This window comes from Biomphalaria glabrata, chromosome 16, assembly GCF_947242115.1.
Source record: "Biomphalaria glabrata chromosome 16, xgBioGlab47.1, whole genome shotgun sequence".
NCBI classification, from domain to species: Eukaryota; Metazoa; Mollusca; class Gastropoda; family Planorbidae; genus Biomphalaria; species Biomphalaria glabrata.
In genome coordinates this window covers 14,803,104-14,826,822 of record NC_074726.1, presented here as the reverse complement: position 1 = coordinate 14,826,822, position 23,719 = coordinate 14,803,104, and the positions used below count along the sequence as shown (strand labels likewise).

At 35.1% G+C, this 23,719-nt stretch overlaps 2 protein-coding genes across 27 annotated transcripts in view; both read left to right on the top strand.

Moving 5' to 3' along the window:
• Nucleotides 1-7,636, top strand: part of LOC106078342 (titin-like) — a 533,611-nt gene extending 525,975 nt beyond the window's left edge. For all 26 annotated transcript variants that reach the window (XM_056014734.1, XM_056014739.1, XM_056014738.1 and 23 more), the window contains 5 exons: nucleotides 1,996-2,175; nucleotides 2,420-2,581; nucleotides 3,247-3,399; nucleotides 3,558-3,684; nucleotides 4,410-7,636. In XM_056014734.1, coding sequence (XP_055870709.1) covers nucleotides 1,996-2,175; nucleotides 2,420-2,581; nucleotides 3,247-3,399; nucleotides 3,558-3,684; nucleotides 4,410-5,198 — 1,411 coding nt within the window. In that variant the 3' untranslated portion in view covers nucleotides 5,199-7,636. The remainder of the gene's footprint in view (nucleotides 1-1,995; nucleotides 2,176-2,419; nucleotides 2,582-3,246; nucleotides 3,400-3,557; nucleotides 3,685-4,409) is intronic.
• A 7,236-nt stretch (nucleotides 7,637-14,872) lies between these two features.
• Nucleotides 14,873-23,091, top strand: LOC106052437 (uncharacterized). The gene is made up of 4 exons (XM_056014839.1): nucleotides 14,873-15,031; nucleotides 18,698-18,883; nucleotides 20,962-21,117; nucleotides 21,718-23,091. The coding sequence occupies exons 2-4, from the start codon at nucleotides 18,703-18,705 to the stop codon at nucleotides 21,978-21,980; spliced, it is 600 nt and encodes a 199-aa protein (XP_055870814.1). The 5' UTR covers nucleotides 14,873-15,031; nucleotides 18,698-18,702; the 3' UTR covers nucleotides 21,981-23,091.
• The last annotated feature ends 628 nt before the right edge of the window (nucleotides 23,092-23,719 follow it).

Below are 23,719 nucleotides of genomic sequence, written 5' to 3'. Positions count from 1 at the left end.
TAGTTTATAAAGCTGTTTTTTTTTATTGTTTTTTTTAAGTAATATAGTGTTTCATGTTGATTTCAGTTTTATGAAATTTTACATTTTATGTAGCTTATTATACAGAAACATTTATTAGCATAATGAGAAAACAGGAATCATAATTGCTATTATCTTAAGACTACAGATGTTCATCCATAAAAGAAGATTATCACATCCAATGCTTAGCCACATGTTTACTATTAATTCATATTAATTAGAAAGTGAAATGCTACTAGGTCATTGCTTGGCTTATTCAGGCAACTCATTTCATGCTTATAAGGCCCTTGGGAAAAAAACATTTCTGTGTTTGTCATAATATAAGGAAAAGTATATTGTTTATTTTTCATGTACAAATTCAGACCTTTTTTGAGGAATGGAGCTTATTAGGGCTAGTTCACTCATTAGGGCTGTATTATATGCTAATTCAATCATTGTGGCTATATTATGTGCTAGTTCAATCACTGGGGCTATATTATTATGGGCCAGTTCACTCATTGTGGCTATATTGTGTGCTAGCTCAATCATTGTGGCTGTATTATGTGCTAGTTCAATCACTGGGGCTATATTATTATGGGCTAGTTCACTCATTGTGGCTATATTGTGTGCTAGTTCAATCACTGGGGCTATATAATTATGGGCTAGTTCACTCATTGGGGCTGTATTATGTGCTAGTCCAGTCATTGGGGCTGTATTATGAGCTAGTTCAATCACTGTGGCTGTATTATGAGCTAGTTCACTCACTGGGGCTGTATTATGTGCTAGTTCAGTCATTGGGGCTGTATTATGTGCTAGTTCAATCACTGGCTGTATTATGTGCTAGTTCACTCACTTTGGCTGTATTATGTGCTAGTTCAATCACTGGGGCTGTATTATGTGCTAGTTCACTCACTGTGGCTGTATTATGAGCTAGTTCAATCACTGGGGCTGTATTATGTGCTAGTTCAATCACTGGCTGTATTATGTGCTAGTTCACTCACTGTGGCTGTATTATGTGCTAGTTCACTCACTGTGGCTGTATTATGTGCTAGTTCAATCACTGGGGCTGTATTATGTGCTAGTTCAATCACTGGCTGTATTATGTGCTAGTTCACTCACTGTGGCTGTATTATGTGCTAGTTCACTCACTGTGGCTGTATTATGTGCTAGTTCAATCACTGGGGCTGTATTATGTGCTAGTTCAATCACTGGCTGTATTATGTGCTAGTTCACTCACTGTGGCTGTATTATGTGCTAGTCCAGTCATTGGGGCTGTATTATCTGCTTCAATCTTTGGGGCTGTATTATGTGCTAGTTCAATCATTGGGGCTATAATTTGTTCAAATACAATCATGGAGGCTTTAGTTTGTGCTAGTTCAATCATTAAAATGGCAGTGGCTTTTGGTGACCAAGGTTTGGTGACCAAGGTTTGAACTTGGGACACTTTTGATGACATGTCACTCAAACAGGCAGTCATAAGTTTTTATCAGTAATTCAGAGGACACTTTATCAGACCACTGCATAATCAGATCAGCTGTCCATTTTGAACAAATCCTAAAATGCTAGAACAATATTAATTGAACTTACTGTTGTTTAATTAGTTTTATCAAAACTCCATTTAAATGAATTAGAGATGAGTAGAAGTTACAAATCAAAAGACATCCTCTTAGTATCAGGAATGTTGGCTAACAATGCTTTTAAGCTGGATTCATCAAACTGTTTAACTGAATTGCTTCTGTTTAAATTTATGGCAAATACATTTTGGCTACATTTATTACTGGTGGTATGATTAATATAACTTTAAATTGTAATTAGTAGGTCCATTTAAACTTGACTATATAAATGTTAATTTTAAGTGAGTCTTGTATGAATGTATATTTTGGTTTTCTGTAGTTATAATGTGTTCTGTTTGGTGTGATGAACAAATTGTTAGACAAATTTTCTAATGGACTATAAAGATTATTATTATGAAATCCTTGATGTATTTTGCTTCCATAGTGTTGGTGCTGGTGAGCTGTTTGAACGAGTCATAGGGGATGATTTTGTTCTGACTGAACGAGACTGTGTACACTTCCTGAGACAGATCTGTGAGGGTGTCAACTACATGCATAGTTTGAATATCCTTCACCTTGACCTAAAACCTGAAAATATTCTCTGTGTGGCTGAAAATTCAAACAGGTCCTTGAATTCTATATTTGCTTTAGCTTGGGAATCACTATTTTAACCTATGAATGTTTGTTTTTGCATTAATATTTGAAAAATAATGTTTTGATAAGGGAAATAGGAAGATATGGTTGAACAAACTAATAAATAAAAACATTTAAAAGTAAGTTCATTTATTTGTTTTTCATTTTTGACCAAAATATTGTCTCTAGAATTTCGCATACTAATTTATTTTTATTATTATTTTAAATCTGCACAGAATCAAAATTATAGACTTTGGCCTTGCAAGGAGATATAACCCAAATGAAACTGTTAAAGTTATGTTTGGCACTCCAGAGTTCATTGCCCCTGAAGTGATCAATTATGATGCTATTAGTTACCATACAGATATGTGGAGCATAGGAGTCATCTGTTATGTTCTGTACGTAATGAAACATAATTGTATGTTCTGTACGTCATGAAACATATTGTATGCTCTTGATTTTTTTTTTATGTTATTACAAGGAAAATAACTTTTACATTTTTTTATGACTTGAATGGGATGCTAGAATAAAATTTGTCATTGAACTAAATAGCATTTTCCCAATAATATTTAGGCTTAGTAGGCTTAGGTATTGTTTTTTTTTTTGTTTAATTCAAATATTATCTATGTATCTATCTAGGTATTTTTAGGATAATATCTGGCTTATGCAAAAGTGTTGAAATAAAATAGTGTTTCTTAATAATAATAAATATAAAAAAATAAACATCAATTATGTTTTTATAACTTTAGAGATTAGAGTATAACCCTGCTCTGAACAGTTATTGTTACTAACACTCATTTGTTGAGTTCCTAGAGCTACTTTCTTTCAATGTATATTAACTCTGACAAAGGGCTACATCCTTAAGTCTTAAAAGCAAAGAATCAAACTACTTCTTGAGAGAATGATGTAATAGATTTTGATTGCTACACCACTCCTTCCTGAAACGCACAATTCAAAACTTCCATTGTCAGCCCTCTTAATATAGTTTTGATTCAATGGAAGGCATTAATTTATTAAACATGATAGTTCATCAATTAAACTATTACGTTTTTTCATTCACTAGACTGTCTGGTTTATCTCCCTTCCTTGGGGATGATGAAAATGAGACCCTAGTGAATGTCACATCTGGTGAGTTTGATTTTGATGATGAAGCTTTTGAACAGATCTCAGATGAAGCCAAAGATTTCATTAACAAACTTCTGCTGAAGGAAAAAGAGTAAGCTACCTAGTTCAAAATTTAAATATTAACTTTAAATAAATGCTTAAAGTAGCTCTTACATACATATATCTAATAGATAATAAAAAAAAAGTGTTTTTTTTTAATACAGCAAATATTTGTAACAATTTAAAACCATTATTGATTTGTTTCATTAGATCCAGAATGCTTACATCTGACTGCCTAGCACACACATGGCTTAGTCAAGATGAGGTAGATGGAGTCAGGTACAAGCGTTTGAACACCGAACGATTGAAGAAATTCATGGTGCGAAGGAAATGGCTGGTGAGTTTAATTAGAAAAACTTGACAATTAAAAATGTAATAAGAAGGCACCCATTTGATTTAATAGTTGGACCAGGATTTGATGTTATAGTTGGGCAATCCTTTGGTGTCTTAGATTACCCTGGGCAATTAATGTATGTAATATAGATGAGCATCAGGCCATAATATTTATAATTGATAGGCAATCATTTGGTGTGTAAGATGGGCATAAGGGCACCATTTAGCATTACATATAAGCAATAATTCTGTGTTTTAGACAGAGGCATTAGGTTATCATTAAATATTGTAGATAGACTTTATGCTACCATTCATTGCAATAGATGTACAATCATAATCCAGATTTGATATAACAGAAAAGCTTTAATTAAATAATTTCATATCAGTCATTTGGCAACATAAATAGAATTGTTGAAAGGATTAATGATCAGTTAGACTTGCATAAAAGATGGTCAATCAAAGTAAAGTCCTATGACTACAAGTTGCAATAAGTAGAAATAATTATAATGCAATTGTTTGACATTGGAAATATCTAATATAATTTTTAACCAATCAACATAATTATTTTTATGAATCACTCATGCCTTTTTTTAGGCATGACTTTGTTTAGGCATGACTTCATAGGTTGGAATATTTATAAATTGTGATAGTTTTCTCAGTCTATTTACTGCTGTTATTAGATCTTGTTTTAAAATATCAGCTGATGATATTGTTTGCTTTATTCCTCAGAAAACTGGGAAAGCTGTTCTGGCTGTTGGTCGTCTTATAAAGTCTACCAGTTTAAATAACCTCTTCCGGAGCAGCAGCAATGATAGTCTGCTAAGTGCGTCCACTATTACACCTGTCACCTCATCAACTAATTCTGTTGACGACGAAATTGCATGTGCTGATGAAGCTGAGTTGACCTCAGAAATCCAGGTTCAAACTGAAGCAACAATCGCTGACATTCAAATCCAAGATGATGTCAGAGCAGAAAAGATTGAAGCTAATATTGAAAAAAATGTGAGTGTACCTCTGACAGATTTGAATGACAATCATTTACGGGGACATAACCAGGAACAAACATTTAACAACTCAAATAGCTCAGAGCTAAATAGGACTCATCCATCTGATCCTTTGCTACAATCTCTAAAAGATTTACCCAAACAACCAAAGACTAATCTCATTGAAAATAGGCTCAGGGAAACTGGTATACCAGCCAGTGGTTCAGAAGGTAAGACATCTTCAGAACCCAACTTTACCAAAACCATGAAGAGGTCTAAGACCTTTGTGGGTGATGTGGCCAGGTTTGACGTGACTGTATCAGCCAATCCAGAGCCTGTGGTCACTTGGTTCTTTGACAATGAAGAGCTTCATCCAGATGACCGGCATATCATCAGCATGGACAAAATCTCTGGCTCTCATTGGTTGATTATTCGGGGAATACAAGAAGACGATGAGGGGGACTACTCATGTAAAGCAGTAAACTCCCTAGGAGAAGTGACATGTTCAGCAGAGTTATCTGTCTTAAGTTTTTAACTGACCTAGCAATTACATTGTCTCACATCAAGTTTAATCAGTGAGTCTAGAGTCTCACAGTAATAACACGAAAAAGGGAAACACACATAGTGGTGATAGTTTGATCTGTGGACAACGGACACTTTACATTTAGCACAAAATAAAAGGAGCTCAATATATCAAAATATCAACTCTTAGAAGCGTGTTTGTTTGTTCTTACTACAAGTGGTATTTTACACAAATCCATAGCATAATGAATTGGAATGCTTTCAACCTTCACCCTTGGCGTAAGTTGTTCTCATAACATTTCAACAGTGATATATTCATATGGGATCAATGTGAATAATTTGTTTTCATTCATTCATTTCTATTTTGTTTTTTAAATATTTTGTTCATGGATTACTTGTGTTAATGGTTTAATTTGTCAAACCCCACCAGTGATTGTACTTCACAGAGGATTTAATTTATTGATTTTTTCTGTTAGAGAAGAGATCTAAGTGATTCTTTTTCTTCTGGTATTCTGTAAGTACTCTATCACTACCTGATGTCAAACATTCATTGACTATCTAGATGTGAATTTCTTGAACCATGATATTTGAAATAGTGATATAGTGATATTTTGTTTTCTAACTGGTCAGGTCTCAATAGTGAGTTTTAATTTAATTTTATTAATATATGTGAGAGCACAAATGAGCCACTATATTCAAATATAAAGTTTTACTTTTAGACAGTGTTACAATGTTTTTAAAGCACAAAAAAAAAAAAAACTTGTTATAAAGTTTCTCAATATCATTATATAAATATTTTGGGGGAGCTTTACAATAAAGATGCAACAGGCCCAGATTTGATGGGAGAGTTTAACAGAGTTAACGGGACAGTTTAAGGAATTGCCAGTGTGCTATATTTAAACAAATCAAATTGTAATCAAAACCTCTGTTACATAAAGACATTAAACTTTTGTATGGGAGTAACTAAATGCTGACATTTTCTTGAGGTTAGTGGAAGCTCACACGTGAAATAGACAAGAAATGCTTGCCTGCAAAGTACATGCAGAAGCCCCTGTTTAACTGATCTTATATGTTAAACTTTTCTTACACTTGTCTCATACTTGTTAGTTTTGCCACTACCTACCTTCTAGGAGTCCAATTTCACATCAGGATTACATTCTTCTAAATTCTAAGCTTATAAGCATACCAAAATGTGCATTCTATTTGTAAATGAATGGAGCTTTGCATGTTAATTAGTGTTTACATGTGAGTTCTTTCTTTAAATCATTAATCAGGCCAAACTTAAAGTGTGCTTTTTTAAAAATTAAATGTATAGATTAATGATTTTCAATCCCTTGAAATTCTGAAACCACATGATTTTTTGCTGTTTGGTTACAGACCACCACTTATTGTGCAGAAATCACACACAGTTTGATAATTAGCATGATGGGGGAATGTTACTGAAAGCACAGGTGGTCTGATCATCACTGGATTCTGTTGAAATTACGTTTAGAATGACTGGTAAGGTTTAGAATGACTGGTAAGGTTATTAGGAGTACTTTTGAGGGAAACTATTTGGTCCCAAAAACATGTCAAGAGAAAATGCTGCAAGGCTATTGTAGCTGTGAACCATTGCAACATAGAATCTCATATTCAAGAAAAATACCACCAGAACTGGACAATGAAAAATTACAGTGGACACCACACTATTTTGCCATATCTCCTGATGCTGTTAGTATTTCTTTGAATGGTTCATCAATCCAATGGGATGCTTCAAAATGAAATGATATCTTGAGTCGTGACCTAAGCATGGTTAGGTCAGTTCTTAGCATTGATGGCTGTGTGCAATGCTGTAGTTATGATCCAAACTCAGTAAAACTTAATGAAAGCATAGCAGTGGAAAACAAAAGTGTTAGATCTAGTGTCTTTGTGTTTTTGTGACATTACATTTAAATCTATTTATGACACCCATGTCCTTTTCCTAATTCAAAGGAATATAATTAAGTTTCTGGTTTTAAGCTTTATAAATATAGTTTGCTATTTTGTTTTTAGCTCAAATATTTATGTCTGATTTTGCAAAGACTTTTTATAGTTGATAGTTTTAAAGTCAAAGTTAAGCAAAGATAGAGTATGCTTTGCAAAGATTTTTAATTAACGTTTAACCTTCAACCCTAATATTCTGTACATTTGCTTCATTTTAGAAATCATCGCTTTGTCTCAAAATATTTTTTTTTTGTAACTGCCACATATTTAGTTTTTTTTGTGTTGTATTTTTGTTTTAAATTAACATTTTGTAGATCTTTTGACTACAATGATTGTAGTGAACCATTGCTTTTATCCCATATGATAAGTGTTTTTTTCTTTTATGTTATCTTTTCTTTTTTTTTAAATTATGACCATTTTTAATGTGTTTATTTATTGTCTGATTGATACATTTGGAGTTGATTGAAAACTAATAAACATTTGAAATACTTGGTCTCTTAGAATATTCATTAGTATAAAAACCAACTGTTGCATGTTGTCTACAATAGAAACATAAAGTGTGTTGATGATGTTTCTGAGGGTATTAGGTGATCAGCACAATGACATGTGGGGGGAAATGTTGGGAATCTTTTATCTGATATTGAATTGTTTGGATTTGACAGCCAAACATTGTAACTAGATACTCTAATGCCTCAACTAGATACTCTAATGCCTCAATTAGATGCTCTAATGCCTCAGCTAGATGTCTCAACTAGATGCTCTAATGCCTCAACTAGATACTCTAGTGCCTCAACTAGATGCTCTAATGCATCAACTAGATACTCTAATCCCTCAACTAGATATTCTAGTGCCTCAACTAGATGCTCTAATGCCTCAACTAGATACTCTTATGCCTCAACTAGATACTCTAATGCCTCAACTAGATGCTCTAATGCCTCAGCTAGATGTCTCAACTAGATGCTCTAATGCCTCAACTAGATACTCTAGTGCCTCAACTAGATGCTCTAATGCCTCAACTAGATATTCTAGTGCCTCAACTAGATGCTCTAATCCCTCAACTAGATATTCTAGTGCCTCAACTAGATACTCTAATGCCTCAACTAGATATTCTAATGCCTCAACTAGATATTCTAGTGCCTCAACTAGATACTCTAATGCCTCAACTAGATATTCTAATGCCTCAACTAGATGCTCTAATGCCTCAACTAGATACTCTAGTGCCTCAACTAGATGCTCTAATGCCTCAACTAGATACTCTAATGCCTCAACTAGATGCTCTAGTGCCTCAACTAGATACTCTAATGCCTCAACTAGATACTCTAATGCCTCAACTAGATACTCTAATGCCTCAACTAGATATTCTAGTGCCTCAACTAGATGCTCTAATGCCTCAACTAGATATTCTAATGCCTCAACTAGATACTCTAATGCCTCAACTAGATACTCTAATGCCTCAACTAGATATTCTAGTGCCTCAACTAGATGCTCTAATGCCTCAACTAGATACTCTAATGCCTCAACTAGATGCCTCAACTAGATACTCTAATGCCTCAACTAGATGCTCTAGTGCCTCAACTAGATGCTCTAATGCCGCAACTAGATGCTCTAATGCCTCAACTAGATACTTTAATCAAGACCAATCATTTTAGAAGGCCTATGACATGGAAATGGGCTCTTGTTCTAGCCTGCCCTGAAGGTTGCGACGTCTCAAGTCAGTGTTGAGACCTTCTATTATGATTGGTCTCACTCTAATGCCCTGACTAGTTAATTTCTGGACTAGATGCTCTAATGCTCAGACTAGATGTTCCTAAGCCCTGACTAGATGCTCCAATGCCCTGACTAATTATTTCAATGCACTGACTAGATGATATAATGCCCTGACTACATGTTCTTATTACACAACTATATTTTATATTGTTTCAACTAGACGCTCGAAGAACTTTTAGAAACCAGTAAGCTAAATACATTTTAAAAAAAGGGGATATTAAAATATGAATAAAAATACATTTTGCTTTTTTCCTAAGGATGATTTCAGACAAAGAAAGTTTTGAACTCAATTCTTATATGCGCGTGTATGTGTGTAGATAAAATACATGAGGCAAAGATATTCAAAAAGGCTGTCAACTTAAGTAGGCTGTAAATTGAACTGGCTGTACTGAACAAGGGGAGCTGTTCTACAGCGGCCATGTAGCAAGCACTATGCTCTGTGGAAGTGAGATCTGGCCAAAATAGGTGTATCTAGCTAGAGCGTAGATTGAACAGTTTTGGACTATATGCCATGTCAGTCTAGTTCCAGACGAAGTAATTCCCAAAGATATTCTTCAAGCTTTACCCAGGGACGTCCAAGATTAACACAAACCTAGACAAATGTAAGAAAGACTACAGGACTGAGACTTTACCCAGGGACTGCGACTTTACCAAGGGACGTCCAAGATGAACACAAACCTACACAAATGTACGAAAGACTACAGGACTGCGACTTTACCCAGGGACTGCGACTTTACCCAGGGACGTCCAAGATGAACACAAACCTACACAAATGTAAGAAAGACTACAGGACTGCGACTTTACCCAGGGACTGCGACTTTACCCAGGGACGTCCAAGATGAACACAAACCTACACAAATGTAAGAAAGACTACAGGACTGCGACTTTACCCAGGGACGTCCAAGATGAACACAAACCTACACAAATGTAAGAAAGACTACAGGACTGCGATTATCAATAAATTGAGCAATTGCTCAAGATTGGACACAATGGTGACCAATTGTGAGAGAAGGTACTACTCTCGTAGAGAACCAAATTGTCGAGGCCGCTCTAGATCAACTTAAAGGAAAGCACTAACGATTTAATGACTAGATTTTACAACACTGTAAATGTCAAAATATATATTATAATTATGAGCAGGGGCGGCCTAGCAGTGTGCGGGGCCCTGGGCGAGCGTCATGTGCGGGGCCCTGAGCCGTAAGGGTAGACTATATATATATATATATATATATATATACCGTAAACTCATCACGCTAAAGGGCTCATCCGTCTCTAACGCTGTAACAATAACAATACAGTATGTCCGCCTCTAAGCTGTGGGCGCTATTTTTGCTACAAAACATAGAACATGACGTAGCTACATTACGTAAGTACATTATATTGTATTGTAATTGCTCTGCATGAACAGAAGCTAATAAAAAAGAAAACACTCGCGCACTACTACTATTATGTCTCCTCTCTCACTCTGCAAATTGAAGCCAATTGGACGTTGTATAAGAACAAAGTGTGCTGTAAGAGCTACTGTGGTCCATACACTTTCGCAGACTATTGAGGAAGGTCTATACCACGGGGTTTAAAAAAATTTATTAAAAAAAAATACTCCAGCGTTTTTTTTTTAACATGGCGGCACTGGTTTTCTTAGTAGCCTATTGGAAAAAAAACTTAATGAGTCATCGCCAAACTTTCTAACAGCTGATTGGCCGAACTAGCTGTACAAGCACATCAACTGGTTCACTACAGGCTAGGTTACAGTACCGAATAAGGAATCCTTATCATACACCCTCAACCCTTTTTTTTCATTGCAGACTAAATTAACAGAATATTTAATGAATACGTGCCAATTCTTTGTACACTGTAATGCGACATGACAGTGCTGTATGACACTTTTAAAAATTACTGAACATTTAATGAGTTTTTAAAAGGAACAACATGTAAAAGTTATTAATGAAATGGGAAATGGTTATCAAGAGGTTTTAAGTCTTGTGATACCAAAAATAGTGTACATATATAAAATTAAATACCGAGAAAATTTGACTTTAGCGTGCGGTCTTAGAACGTATCACCAGCCAAAGTCAAGAAAACAGTTTATTAATTTTCATTTTAAAAAAATCAATTTTTCAAAAGTTGCATTTATGTTACTACAAATGTTATAAAGGACTTTGAAATACAATGGACCTCATTCACCAATCGTAAACAAACAACATTTAGTCACGTGATCTTATTGATAAAACAAAGTGAAAAACGGTCACGTGACAACCATCATGAATTAAACATTAGATCCTAAATTATATAGAAGAGATAGAGCACCACGTGCTAAATGTTGTTTGTTTACGATTGGTGAATGAGGTCCATTTTCATAATTCAAAATATAACTTAAACTTTATCACTACGCATTTTCCTAATAAAATCCGTTTGAACGTCAATGTTTAAATACGAAATATACGATTTGGATTGGTTGCTTCCACCCACGTGTTTTTATTGTGAACTGTTAAACGATGATAGCCTCTTAGACTCGGCAGATGCTGTCTTTACCGAAACTGAACGGTATTTCGAAACCAAAAATGTATGCTAAAAGCTTGAATGGTAATTGGTCTCCTAAAGCTACTTGGAACATATTGAGTACCAAGTCCTAGCTCATGACCAACTGATTTGGTTTTGGACGTTGGTGACAATAAAAACTCCGATCGCGGGGCCCCCCTCTGGCGCGGGGCCTGGGGCGGTTGCCCCACTTGCCACCCCCTAAGGCCGCTACTGATTATGAGCTTAAACTTCAAGAAAAAGAAATGTAGAGAAAATGTCCAAAGTTCCACATTGCGATTACAGATAAAAACAACAAAATAAAGTGAGTTTATGTTTTCACACAAACTCATAGGCTGTTTATTAAGAAATATATTGGTCAAATTTAGGTTTTACTTGTCAGCACCAAGAAATTGACTTATTTAAATTTCCGAAAAAAGTTACACTTAAGTACTACAGACTGGCAGGGGCTGTTTTTTTTTGTAATGCAATTCTGGAGATATCATTCATTTATTCATGTAGACAGTATACCCGTGTCTGTAAGATAATTATTTCTATTTATTGCGGGAAAGGGAGTGTTTTGGTGGAGATCTCAAGTTCTCTAATCTAAAGTGTTTTCAAGACCACACCTCTTTTTAAGTGCATCTCTAACTTCAGTTTCATTTTATGTTAAGATTTTTTTGTATTGTTTTATTGTTTAACAGAAGAAATGGAAAATGTTGAACAATGCGTTAAAATGGTCACATAAATCTCTTAGTTAAAAATTAATTTCTTTTTATCGTATCATGTCTCAATTTTAAATACGAGATCGTTCTCAGTAATTCATGTCATGACAATCTACTTCTTAAGTATAGATCATTTCTTCTAAGTTATTAAACAAGTTAATCATTAAACATAAGTTTAAATTTTGATTATAAAAGACACACATAAGTATTTAAGCAAATGGTAAATGCTCAGATTTAAAAACCGTAAAAATGCGTTGCATCTAATTTCACAGAGTGACATTTTAGAAGAGATATCATGTATATCAGACAGTTTATTGAAACCTTAAGGTAAAAAGAAATGCAATTGAAAAACCCTCACCCATCCCTGACCCATCCCTCACCATCCCTAACCCATCACTGACCCATACCTCACCCATCCCTGACCCATCCCTGACCCATCTCTCACCCATCCCTCACCCATCCCTGACCCATCCCTGACCCATCCCTGACCCATCCCTCACCCATCCCTCACCCATCCCTCACCCATCCCTTATTCTGTTCAACTTTTGTGACATCACACATGATCTATCGACCGTCTTTCTCAAATTTGCTTGGATAGAATCTCTTTCAATGGCAGGCCCATCCATTCTTTTATGTTGTCTTCTGTAACGAATGCATGTGTAAATCAGATGTACTTGTAAATCAGATGTACTTGTAAATCAGATGTACTTGTAAATCACATGTACTTGAAGTATTGCTAACGATGCTTTATTATACTAGATGCGTGCGTACCTTGTTGAGTGTATTACAATTGCGAGCTTCGAGACTATGCCATCCGCCACAAGAGGAACAGGTAGCAACAGGAACAAAGACTCAAAAACTAAGTTCACTCAGAATGAAACTTCAAACAATGTTTAATACAGAATGGGCCACAGTCGAGTCCGTCACTAACAGTGATGTTAACCCCTTGAAAGTCTAGCAGTAACTGATCTTTAAAAGTCTACCATAACCTCTAACCCCAAAGTCTATGTTGTCACTATAAAATGTACGTTCACTGTCGATGTAATAAAGTGCGCAACTCAACTTACTAAACTAGCTATCTAACACTTCCCGTCGCTTTCTCTGCCTCTTCTTCTTTGCCTGGTACTGTTTCCTGAAGGAAGGTCTTTGCGAGCCCCGGGAGCCTAGTGATATGCAAAGTTTCAGTTTGCGTTTTTTGAGTGTTGCCATGACCAAGAAGTACATCAGTCAAATTTTTATATTGAGGGCAATGCCTTTTTTTTTTTTCAGATTGTTTTGAGTTTTGCAAGTGCTGCTCTAGACTGTGCAATTCTGGTCATCAGTTCAGGTTTTGCTTTTTTCGTCTGAAACAATAGCTCCGATATATTTAAAACTACTTACACTTGTCAGCTTTTCGCCTCGTATACTGATGAAAAACATCTAAGCTTATTTTAAAGTCGTCTTATCTTGATCTTATCTTGATCTTATCGTATTAATGAAGACTGTTTTTTTTTAAGAAGTGTTTCAATGTATCAATAAAATGCTGAGATTTAAACTCTACCTAAAATCAAAGTGGTTACCTAGCTGATTCGGTGTTTTATAATAGAAAGAAATCTAGAAAACAAAAGTTCTGTTTAAGCAATTAAAAAAAGGGAGAGGTGCACTATGCCCTACTTCCAAGGTTACACTAGTCAAGGAATGCGAGGTATACAATAGGGAATTCCGCCAAAACTATTTTAGTTGTTTTAAAGGGAAAGTCTTATTCAAGGATACAGCCAACAAACAAGACATTGACTGACTGACCCACCTCTGTTTTTTAGTTGGCGACAAACAAAATGATTAAAGTGACGTCAGATTTGGAGGTGTGTCGTCTGCCGTCTCGCATTGAAAATGGTTTGGTTCAAGATCGTAACTTTGGGTCGATAAGAATGTGAAAACTATTTAGATTTACTGAAGTTAGTTTGAGATTATTTCTTCTTCTTCTTACTCGTTCTCAAGAGATTACTCACACGTAGCGTACGGACAGACAGTGAAAATATATCATAAAGTAGGCGTGCATATTTCTGTAATCCCACCTTTTTTTAAATTTAATAATTGCTTGAGATTGACCTTTATGCTTACTTGGAGGCGGCATCAGCAGTAAGAGTGGCCCTGGGCGTGTGTTATACACCTACAATATCACGCTAAAAGTCTTTATGGTGATAGGTAAAGACATCAGAAAAGTTTCAACATATATGAGTAACAAATCTTCGTTTTTAAATAAACCCACCACAAATTATTTCAGTCCATATTCTGTAACGTTTTGAGCGGTACAATAGATTTATTTGCACAGTACACAAAAAATGCAGATCTGTAGGGTATAATAGAATGCGGATATGCACGGTACAATAGTATTCGTGGCAGAGGTCCCGTACAGTTGTAAGGGCTAATGGCAACAAAAGAATCTTAAAACTGCGGGGTCAACTTAGGATCAGGCGCAAGGACTAGGGCAATGTCAAGGACGACCGCCTGGACATCCTGATTAGATGTTCGCCCCTGTTTGCTACCCCCCAAAAACCGCCTATGCTCTTTTGAACGAATTATTTTAGTATAACCTTCCATCGACTCCAAATTTCCCATGCCCATAAAGTGGACACTTTTATCCAGGACATGAAGCTACGTAAATAAAACAATCTGCGCATGTTGCGTATTTTGTAGGCCCACATGTATGACGGAAACCTTGAGACGGATGTTAAGACAAAAGGCAGGTCACATAAGCGGCAGGATGTTCACCGCTTTAAAAAAAAAGTCAATAGGACCGCAAGATGAATATAAGAAAGCGCAGACATCCCAGAACTTCAAACCAACAAGCGACACTGTGGAACAATACATTTTACTGTTTGGACAAATCATTCAGGTAAATAGCCTATGTTACTCGAATGAATAGATCTGATAAATTTTGTTATATATAGCTTCTTTTGAAAATCTTTGATTTTTAACTTTTTCATTCTGTACTCAAGTTATCAACACTCAACTTAAATACTTTGGCATGCTTCTGTTGTTGCGACACACTTTTATTTTTTCAACTGGAAATACGTTCTTGTAAAAGTCAAGATTTGACTGCATACAGTCACTTGACTTAAATTTGACTCGTTCCTTCAGAAATGACAATTATTATGCCCTAACCTAAACGGCAAGGTTTGCAGCGTGAGAGCTTTGAACTCTCCACCATCATGAAGACAGTCCGCAGCGCACACGACACGACAAGGCAACCACCTGACTGCACGAAGTTTGAAGTCGAAATGTTAAGTAGGCCTAGTTTATAAAAAAAGCCGCCTTATTTTCCAAACAGCAGGACTGAGGACATGGTTATGGTGGGATAGAACACTCAAACCATCGTGTCTCTCTTATTCAACAGCTAGCTAACGCTTTCTGTAATTTTGTATGGACTTTTTTGTGTTGATAACTGACTGACTGATAATTTCCAAATTCATAATTATTAAACGTACGTAAAAAGCCTCGTTTTGATAAAAGGTTAATCGTCTAGATTTTGTTACACTAGAAAACAGCCAAACATTTGTAGTTGACACAAAAATGACGTCAGGAAACAGCTAGTACTTAAAGGCAGTCAAGAGACAACATTTTAACATGGATTCATTCTATATGTATGCTTTCAGACCCTGTAAACAATGAAAACCTCTACATACCAAGAGCACCTCCATGCGACTAAATGTGTAGTTCAAATAGCGCATTTTAACAATGTCATTTTTTTTTCCTTTAAGCTATTGATTTGAAATTGTAGATTTTTACCGTAAATTCTCTTTCTTAAACAATGTCAAGGACGCTATATAAACCGTTCACTGCTGCCAACCAAACACTAAACTTTGTATGCGTTGTAAGCTAAAAGCGTAGAAAGTTTATGTTTACATTTGCTCAAAAGGAACACACATTCTATAGTATTAAATTGATCTTATAGACCAGTATTTCCCACGCTGTTCCGAGGAACCCTAGTGTTCTATGAGGCCTGGTGTTCTATGAGGCCTGGTGTTCTATGAGGCCTGGTGTTCTATGAGGCCTGGTGTTCTATGAGGCCTGGTGTTCCACGAACAACTGGAATAATTAACTAGCAGGCCACCACGTGAATTAAGTTCTCTACAAAAATAAATAAGCAAATTGTTTCGTTATGGAAAAAGTTTTGGAAACACTTTTGTAGATATGTTTTCATTACGCAGAATACACCAAATAGTTAGCGATTTAGTGTTCTACGCCAGTGATGCTCAACCTAATTCGACCTGCGGGCCATTTTAACTTTCGAAACGCGTGTCGCGGGCCACATCAACAAAAAGGTACGAAAAATGAAATCAAAATTCACCTGACTCTGTATTCGACTATTATGTAGTGTACTTACATGAATTATAATATCATTTTTTTACGCGTCTAAAAAATGGTTTCATTTCTCTACATAAAATGTGAGCATATTTGTTTTATAATGCCGCTGTACTTTTTTTTTTGTTGTTGTTGTCTGAAACAGCCAGGCTGTTGTGACACGGTTACTGTGTGTGGTCAACCGTGACACACGGTCAAGTGTTGGGCATCGGAGAGTTAGGGGACTTGCGGGGAGTGACGAGTGGATTGAAAATATGCAGAAGGAAGTTAACTAGTGGAGTTGGTTATCTGTAGATAATGTTCGCCTTGTAAATATGTTAGGTTTGAATGCTTCAAAATAAAAGGCAGTATAGACTTAAATGACATGTTTCTTCACAACTGGCGACCCCGACGAGATTTCTTTACAAAACAAATATGTTGGCTTATTATCATGTTCCACAAAAAAAGATCCATTCGCTTTTCCTGGTAGATTCTACATTCCATTTCATAAACTCATAATCGCACATTCGTTAAACGTCATGGTACCAATCCATCACAGAAAAAGTGAGGGCCCTTACGAAGGTAAAAATACATGTACAACTATTTTAAGGGGGGAAGATTATCTACTTTTTGTGCCGACGTTTCGGCGGGCCGGATGGAACCACATCGCGGGCCGGTTCTGGCCCGCGGGCCGTACTTTGGGCATCACTGTTCTACGCCATTTAGGAAAATCTACAAAACTGTATTGTATATATAGTAGAGTCACTATTGCGGAACAGGCATGTTTGTGGAACAGCTGGTCGAAATTAGTTAAAATCTACTTTGTTTTCACATTTTCTGCTAAACTACTGTAACGGTACTGCGCATGGTCCATTTCTCTACATTTCCAATATAAGGGTTTTCCTTACACAGCAAAAAATTAATTTTGACCCCAGGTTAAAGTTGACAGGTGTGGAATCGTCCATTATTTTTCACGTACCAGGAGAACCGCATAGGACAGGGCTTTAAACGTAATTTCATAGTAATCTACTAAGAATTCAATTTAAAAAATTGGGAGGTGTTAAACCAGTTTTTACCTTTTTAAAGATAGTCACAACTGTGGAACATAATAGATGTTATTTATTTGACCTGCGCATTTAGCTTAATATTTACCTAGTGATTTAGATTATCGGAATTTAAATATGAGTTTGCATTAGTATACATAAATTCAAAACCATTTAGAGAATAATATTACATTTAATATAGAATTTATGATTACCAGACGTCCAGAGTGGATACCAGAAAATCATAATATCATATATATATATATATATATTATATATATATATATAGAGGCGTAATATGAATATAACAAAAAGAATTCAAGAATAGTGGAAAAAAAAACCTTGTAAGGAAAATCAGGGTAGTGTGACGTCAATTACAATTAAAGAAGATGCAAAGAATCTAAAAGTGATAATGTGTGTCTTTAGCTTTAATAAAAAAAAATAATGTAAAGAATATATTAAGGAGTTCAAGAATTATATAAGACTTTATATAGGCCCTTTTCCGACATTTGTACGGTGTTCCGCAATTGTGACTTCTTAAAAAATCCTGTTCCGTAATTGTGACTGACCATATCTCAGTCGATTTAAATGTAAAATTTAAATATATATTTTGCAAAATTTAACAATGCGTCTATTTTTATCGGAAAATGAATGGGCAATGTCTAGATACTTTTAGTTTTTCTATAGGTCTAACCATTATGGAGCAAAAAATTGAAAACTAAAAGTAGCAGCAAACTGTTCCACAATAGTGACTCTATATCTATTTGCCCTTGACGCCATCAATATGTACTACTAGTACAGTAAATAATACAACAGTTATACCCCTTTAATAAAATTGAAGTTTTAATGTCGAGCTTCCCCTCATGTTGAAGACTACATCGAAGACTTAACTCTTTCTCTCCTAACTGACGATACCAGCGTTGATTCCACCAGAATGTGGTAAATAATTACGGAGAGAAAGAGTTAAGTCAAGTTGCTTATGTTACTTTTGAACTAGAGAATATCCGTGAACCATACTAACACAGATTTAATTTGCATTTAATATATTGGCCTTGATAATGTCATTTCTTACAACTCATGTACAAATAACTCAAGTCACGATCAAGCGAGAAAACTCTTCAGAAAATAAATTACAAGATATTACAATAATATTCTAAATCTTCTACTCACTATAGGAATTATGGAACTTTACAAGAAACAGATCATTGGAGGACTCGCGCTCGGAATTCTAGGATGGCTATTTGTTCTAGTCTCTATGTGTGTCAATGGCTGGTTTACCTACGGAGAAAAACCTGATCATGTCTATGCAGGAATATTTGAAACATGCGGAAACAATTTTTGCTTTAGTAATGATGTAGGAGGTGAGTAAAAAAAAAACAGCAACATTTAGTTAGGTTATTCTCAACAACATATAGTCAGGTTATTCTCAACAACATATAGTCAGGTTATTCTCAACAACATATAGTCAGGTTATTCTCAACAACATTTAGTCAGGTTATTCTCAACAACATTTAGTCAGGTTATTCTCAACAACATATAGTTAGGTTATTCTCAACAACATATAGTTAGGTTATTCTCAACAACATATAGTCAGGTTATTCTCAACAACATATAGTCAGGTTATTCTCAACAACATTTAGTCAGGTTATTCTCAACAACATTTAGTCAGGTTATTCTCAACAACATATAGTTAGGTTATTCTCAACAACATATAGTTAGGTTATTCTCAACAACATATAGTTAGGTTATTCTCAACAACATTTAGTCAGGTTATTCTCAACAACATATAGTTAGGTTATTCTCAACAACATATAGTTAGGTTATTCTCAACAACATATTATCAGGTTATTCTCAACAACATATAGTTAGGTTATTCTCAACAACATTTAGTCAGGTTATTCTCAACAACATATAGTTAGGTTATTCTCAACAACATATAGTTAGGTTATTCTCAACAACATATAGTTAGGTTATTCTCAACAACATATTATCAGGTTATTCTCAACAACATATAGTTAGGTTATTCTCAACAACATATTATCAGGTTATTCTCAACAACATATTATCAGGTTATTCTCAACAACATATAGTTAGGTTATTCTCAACAACATATTATCAGGTTATTCTCAACAACATATTATCAGGTTATTCTCAACAACATATTATCAGGTTATTCTCAACAACATATTATCAGGTTATTCTCAACAACATATAATCAGGTTATTCTCAACAACATATTGTCAGGTTATTCTCTTACACTGCCAGAATCGAGATTCGTTAAAGGAAAATAAAAATTTGTTTTGGGTTACTCAACATAACCCACTGCAGAATTTTCGTATAAACAGCAGTATCACCCTCTGGTAAAAAAAAAACAACTTTATAGGTATGTCCAGGACTTAAAGATGTTTGTATCTGTGGTATCATAAAACCTACATGATCGTCTGCTGATGCGCATAGGAAATTCCTATCGACCTTGTCTCTTTTAAGCGTTTGTAACTGATGTGCGCGTGAATTTATAATGGAAACCACAGAACATTGTAAACTAGTTAGCTCATGAATGTTAATCTCGAAGCCACAGAGACATTTGGTACAAAAGCAATAATTAACAAGAAATCTTTGATGAGTGTTGAAGGCATAATTCTCTAAATATCCTGCAATCCATCTAGAAACACAATGTCAGATGTTTTGTCTCATTTAATAATCATACTTTAAAAAAAAGATTCACTGCTTTAATTTTAAAAAAGTTAGAACAGACAGAGACCTTAATAAAATAACATTTTCCCGTTGCTACACCGGATATGTTATCCAGCAATCACAAAGAGGAGTGGCTCAACCGAGGGCATCAGGTAGCACAGACTGAGCTATTGTATAGCATCAATGTCCTCACCCGCCAAGATCAATCTACTATTTTCCAACCAAGAACAGGACACACACTTTTAAATTACCACCTAAATAAAATAAATCCCACACACCCACCCCTGTGTAGACACTGGGTTCACTCTTATGAAACTGTGAATCGTATCTTTTTGTAATATCCCATTCACCTCAGGCAGACCTTACTGCCACTACAGCCACACTTAACCAACACTCTGAATGGCAGTGCTGAACAACTGAAGAAAACACACTATTTTTCCTTGGCACAGTCTGCAAAAGAGCCTACAGCTCAGCAGCGAAAGGATGGCTAGAAGTAGAAGATAGTTTCGCATGTTTTTAAAGATGAGATGTTAAACATTATTATTGGTGTCAGAGAAAGAAGCTTGTAGTTAGGACTTTAAAATGTTGCCGTGAAACCTAACATAAGAATACAAGAATTTCAATAGATTATTTCAGAAAAGAAAATCCCATGGTATTATACATTACAGTTGAATGAATTCGATGATCTCGACTCTTATTGATGAAACATGATAGAATTGATGAAACCTTTGTCTTTGACTTTCAGCTGGACAATATCTCGGCAAAGTGTTTGGCTTTGCAACACTTACTTCCATTTTCCCAGCGACTCTACTATTTATTTACGTCTTTAAATATATCGTGAGATCGAAGGAGGAGAACATTCTGTTTCCAGGATTTGCAATACTGTTTTATCTTATTGAGGGTAAGTGATCCATCCATAGACAGGTCAATCAATGTAACCTTCCTTGATTTCTTCCACAATTCCATTCATCCTCATTCAAATACATATATCCATTCATCTACATTTATCCATTCATCCACATATATCCATTCATCCACATATATCCATTCATCCACATATATCCTCACAGTTTACTCTGTCTTCATACAGTTGTAATTCATTTATCAATATATCCCAACTATACATTTATTTTATTCTTTGTACCTATTGTCAATCATTCTTCTATCCATCTCTTCATAAGTTAATTATCATCAATCAACCAGTCTTATTATTCATCCATCAGCATCCATCCATCAAAACACCCATCCATCAATCCAGTAATTCACTCACTTATCCATCAATGCATCCATCCACACATCCATTCATCTCTTATCCACCCATCTATCCATCCACTCGTCTACCATTCATCTCTTCACTCTCAGATGTCTCGGGCTTCCTGACGGTCCTTCAATCCAGTAATGCACTCACTTATCCATTAATGCATCCATTCACACATCTTTCCATCTATCCACCTATTCATCTATCCATCCACACATCTAACGTTCATCTCTTCACTCTCAGCTGTTTCGGGCTTCCTGACGGTCGTTCTGTTCCCCACCCTTGGGAAAAACGACATTGAGAACCTGATCATAATCAGGGCCGGATTCCGGACGGATCTGAAAGTCAGCTTCTGCCTTGGCCTGATGATGATTGGCATCTTTCTAAACACTATGAGCATGGTGGCCTGCTTCCTGCACCTCAAGAACATGCCTTCAACACCAAAAGTCAGCGAGACAGCAGCAGCCAACACAGAAGAGGTAGTCGTGGACCCTGGAAAAGTATAGGTTGGGAAACAGAGAAACTCTTACAGTAAATGTTTGTATATATAAATTATTCATTCGTCAATCAAGCCAGAGTTGAAAGCCAATACCTTCATTGTATTATTTGTTAAGTTTGTAATTTAATAGTGTTGATATGATAAATATATGTAAACTACATTGAACTGTTGTATATATAATCTGTATATGTGTAGATAGAAATGAATAAGTTAATACATACAGCACAACATATGATGAAAACATGTTTAGAGCCAAATACATTTTTTTATTCTTCTAATTAAAAGAAAATATAGAATGCACGTACACTCATTCAGTCATGTGCAGTCATGTGCAGTCATGTAATTTTCGTGTATACAATTAAAGTTTGTGTAAGGACGTAGGCCTGTATATTAAATGCAGAGATGGAGGGAGGGCAGGCAAATAGGGGAGACCACCCTAGACAGGGCATCATGATCTATAGTGTATACGAAGCACGAAAACCATAACACAGTATCATGAATAATATTGCTGCTATTGTCTTTTAGATTGTTTAAAACATATTATAATACATATACATAGTTATTTATAGTAACAATAAAGAAATGCTTAAAGTATCACCCACTATTGACAATAAAAATGAATGACTAACTCATGATTATAAAAAAAATATAAACCAATACCTTTAAAAAAAAAGACACTACATGTGTCATTCAACTTACAAAGTGAATATTTTTCCTTCTTAACAACTAATGAATGATGGATAGTTTTTAAAAAGGAACATTTTTATTTGTTTTATAAGATTGACTCTATAAGAGTTTTAATGTGTAATTAACCTGAACGACAAAATGTACATTGAAAGTATTCTGTATAGGATGTATTGAGATGTATTGAGATGTATTGAGATGTATTGAGATGTATGTAATTTTAAAAACAAACTTTCATGTATAGGATGTATTTCATGTATTGATATGCATGTAATTTAAAAACAAACTTTCATGTATAGGATAAGAAACTGAGTTGAATGTGTTTTTATCTACATCTCAAAACCCTAGAAACTTTGTGTTGATATTTTATGTTTTGTTAAATTGTTGAGATCTGAATGTTATCTGATAAAATAATAAAACAAATTACACCTTAATATGTTTTGAGCTGTATGCATTGAAAAATTTACATATTCTTATTAAAGAAAGCTACACATCTCTTACCATCTAATGTTTTATATGCCTCAATTTATATTCTTTTACAAATTACATCAAACTTACATGTCTCTTTCAAGTCACACATCTTGTATATGTCTCAAGTCACACATCTCTTACATGTCTCAAGTCATACATCTCTTACATGTCTCAAGTCATACATCTCTTACATGTCTCAAGTCATACATCTCTTACATGTCTCAAGTCATACATCTCTTACATGTCTCAAGTCATACATCTCTTACATGTCTCAAGTCATACATCTCTTACATGTCTCAAGTCACACATCTCTTACATGTCTCAAGTCACACATCTATTACATGTCTCAAGTCATACATCTCTTACATGTCTCAAGTCACACATCTCTTACATGTCTTAAGTCACACATCTCTTCAAGTCACACATCTCTTACATGTCTCAAGTCACACATCTCTTACATGTCTCAAGTCACACATCTATTACATGTTTCAAGTCACACATCTATTACATGTCTCAAGTCACACATCTATTACATGTCTCAAGTCACACATCTCTTACATGTCTCAAGTCACACATCTATTACATGTCTCA

Coding starts and splice junctions, on each gene's coding strand:
- LOC106052437 (XM_056014839.1), top strand. CDS start 18,703: ATGGAACTTTACAAGAAACAGATCATTGGAGGACTCGCGCTCGGAATT. Junction 18,884..20,961: donor CTTTAGTAATGATGTAGGAG/GTGAGTAAAAAA, acceptor TTTGACTTTCAG/CTGGACAATATCTCGGCAAA. Junction 21,118..21,717: donor ACTGTTTTATCTTATTGAGG/GTAAGTGATCCA, acceptor CTTCACTCTCAG/CTGTTTCGGGCTTCCTGACG.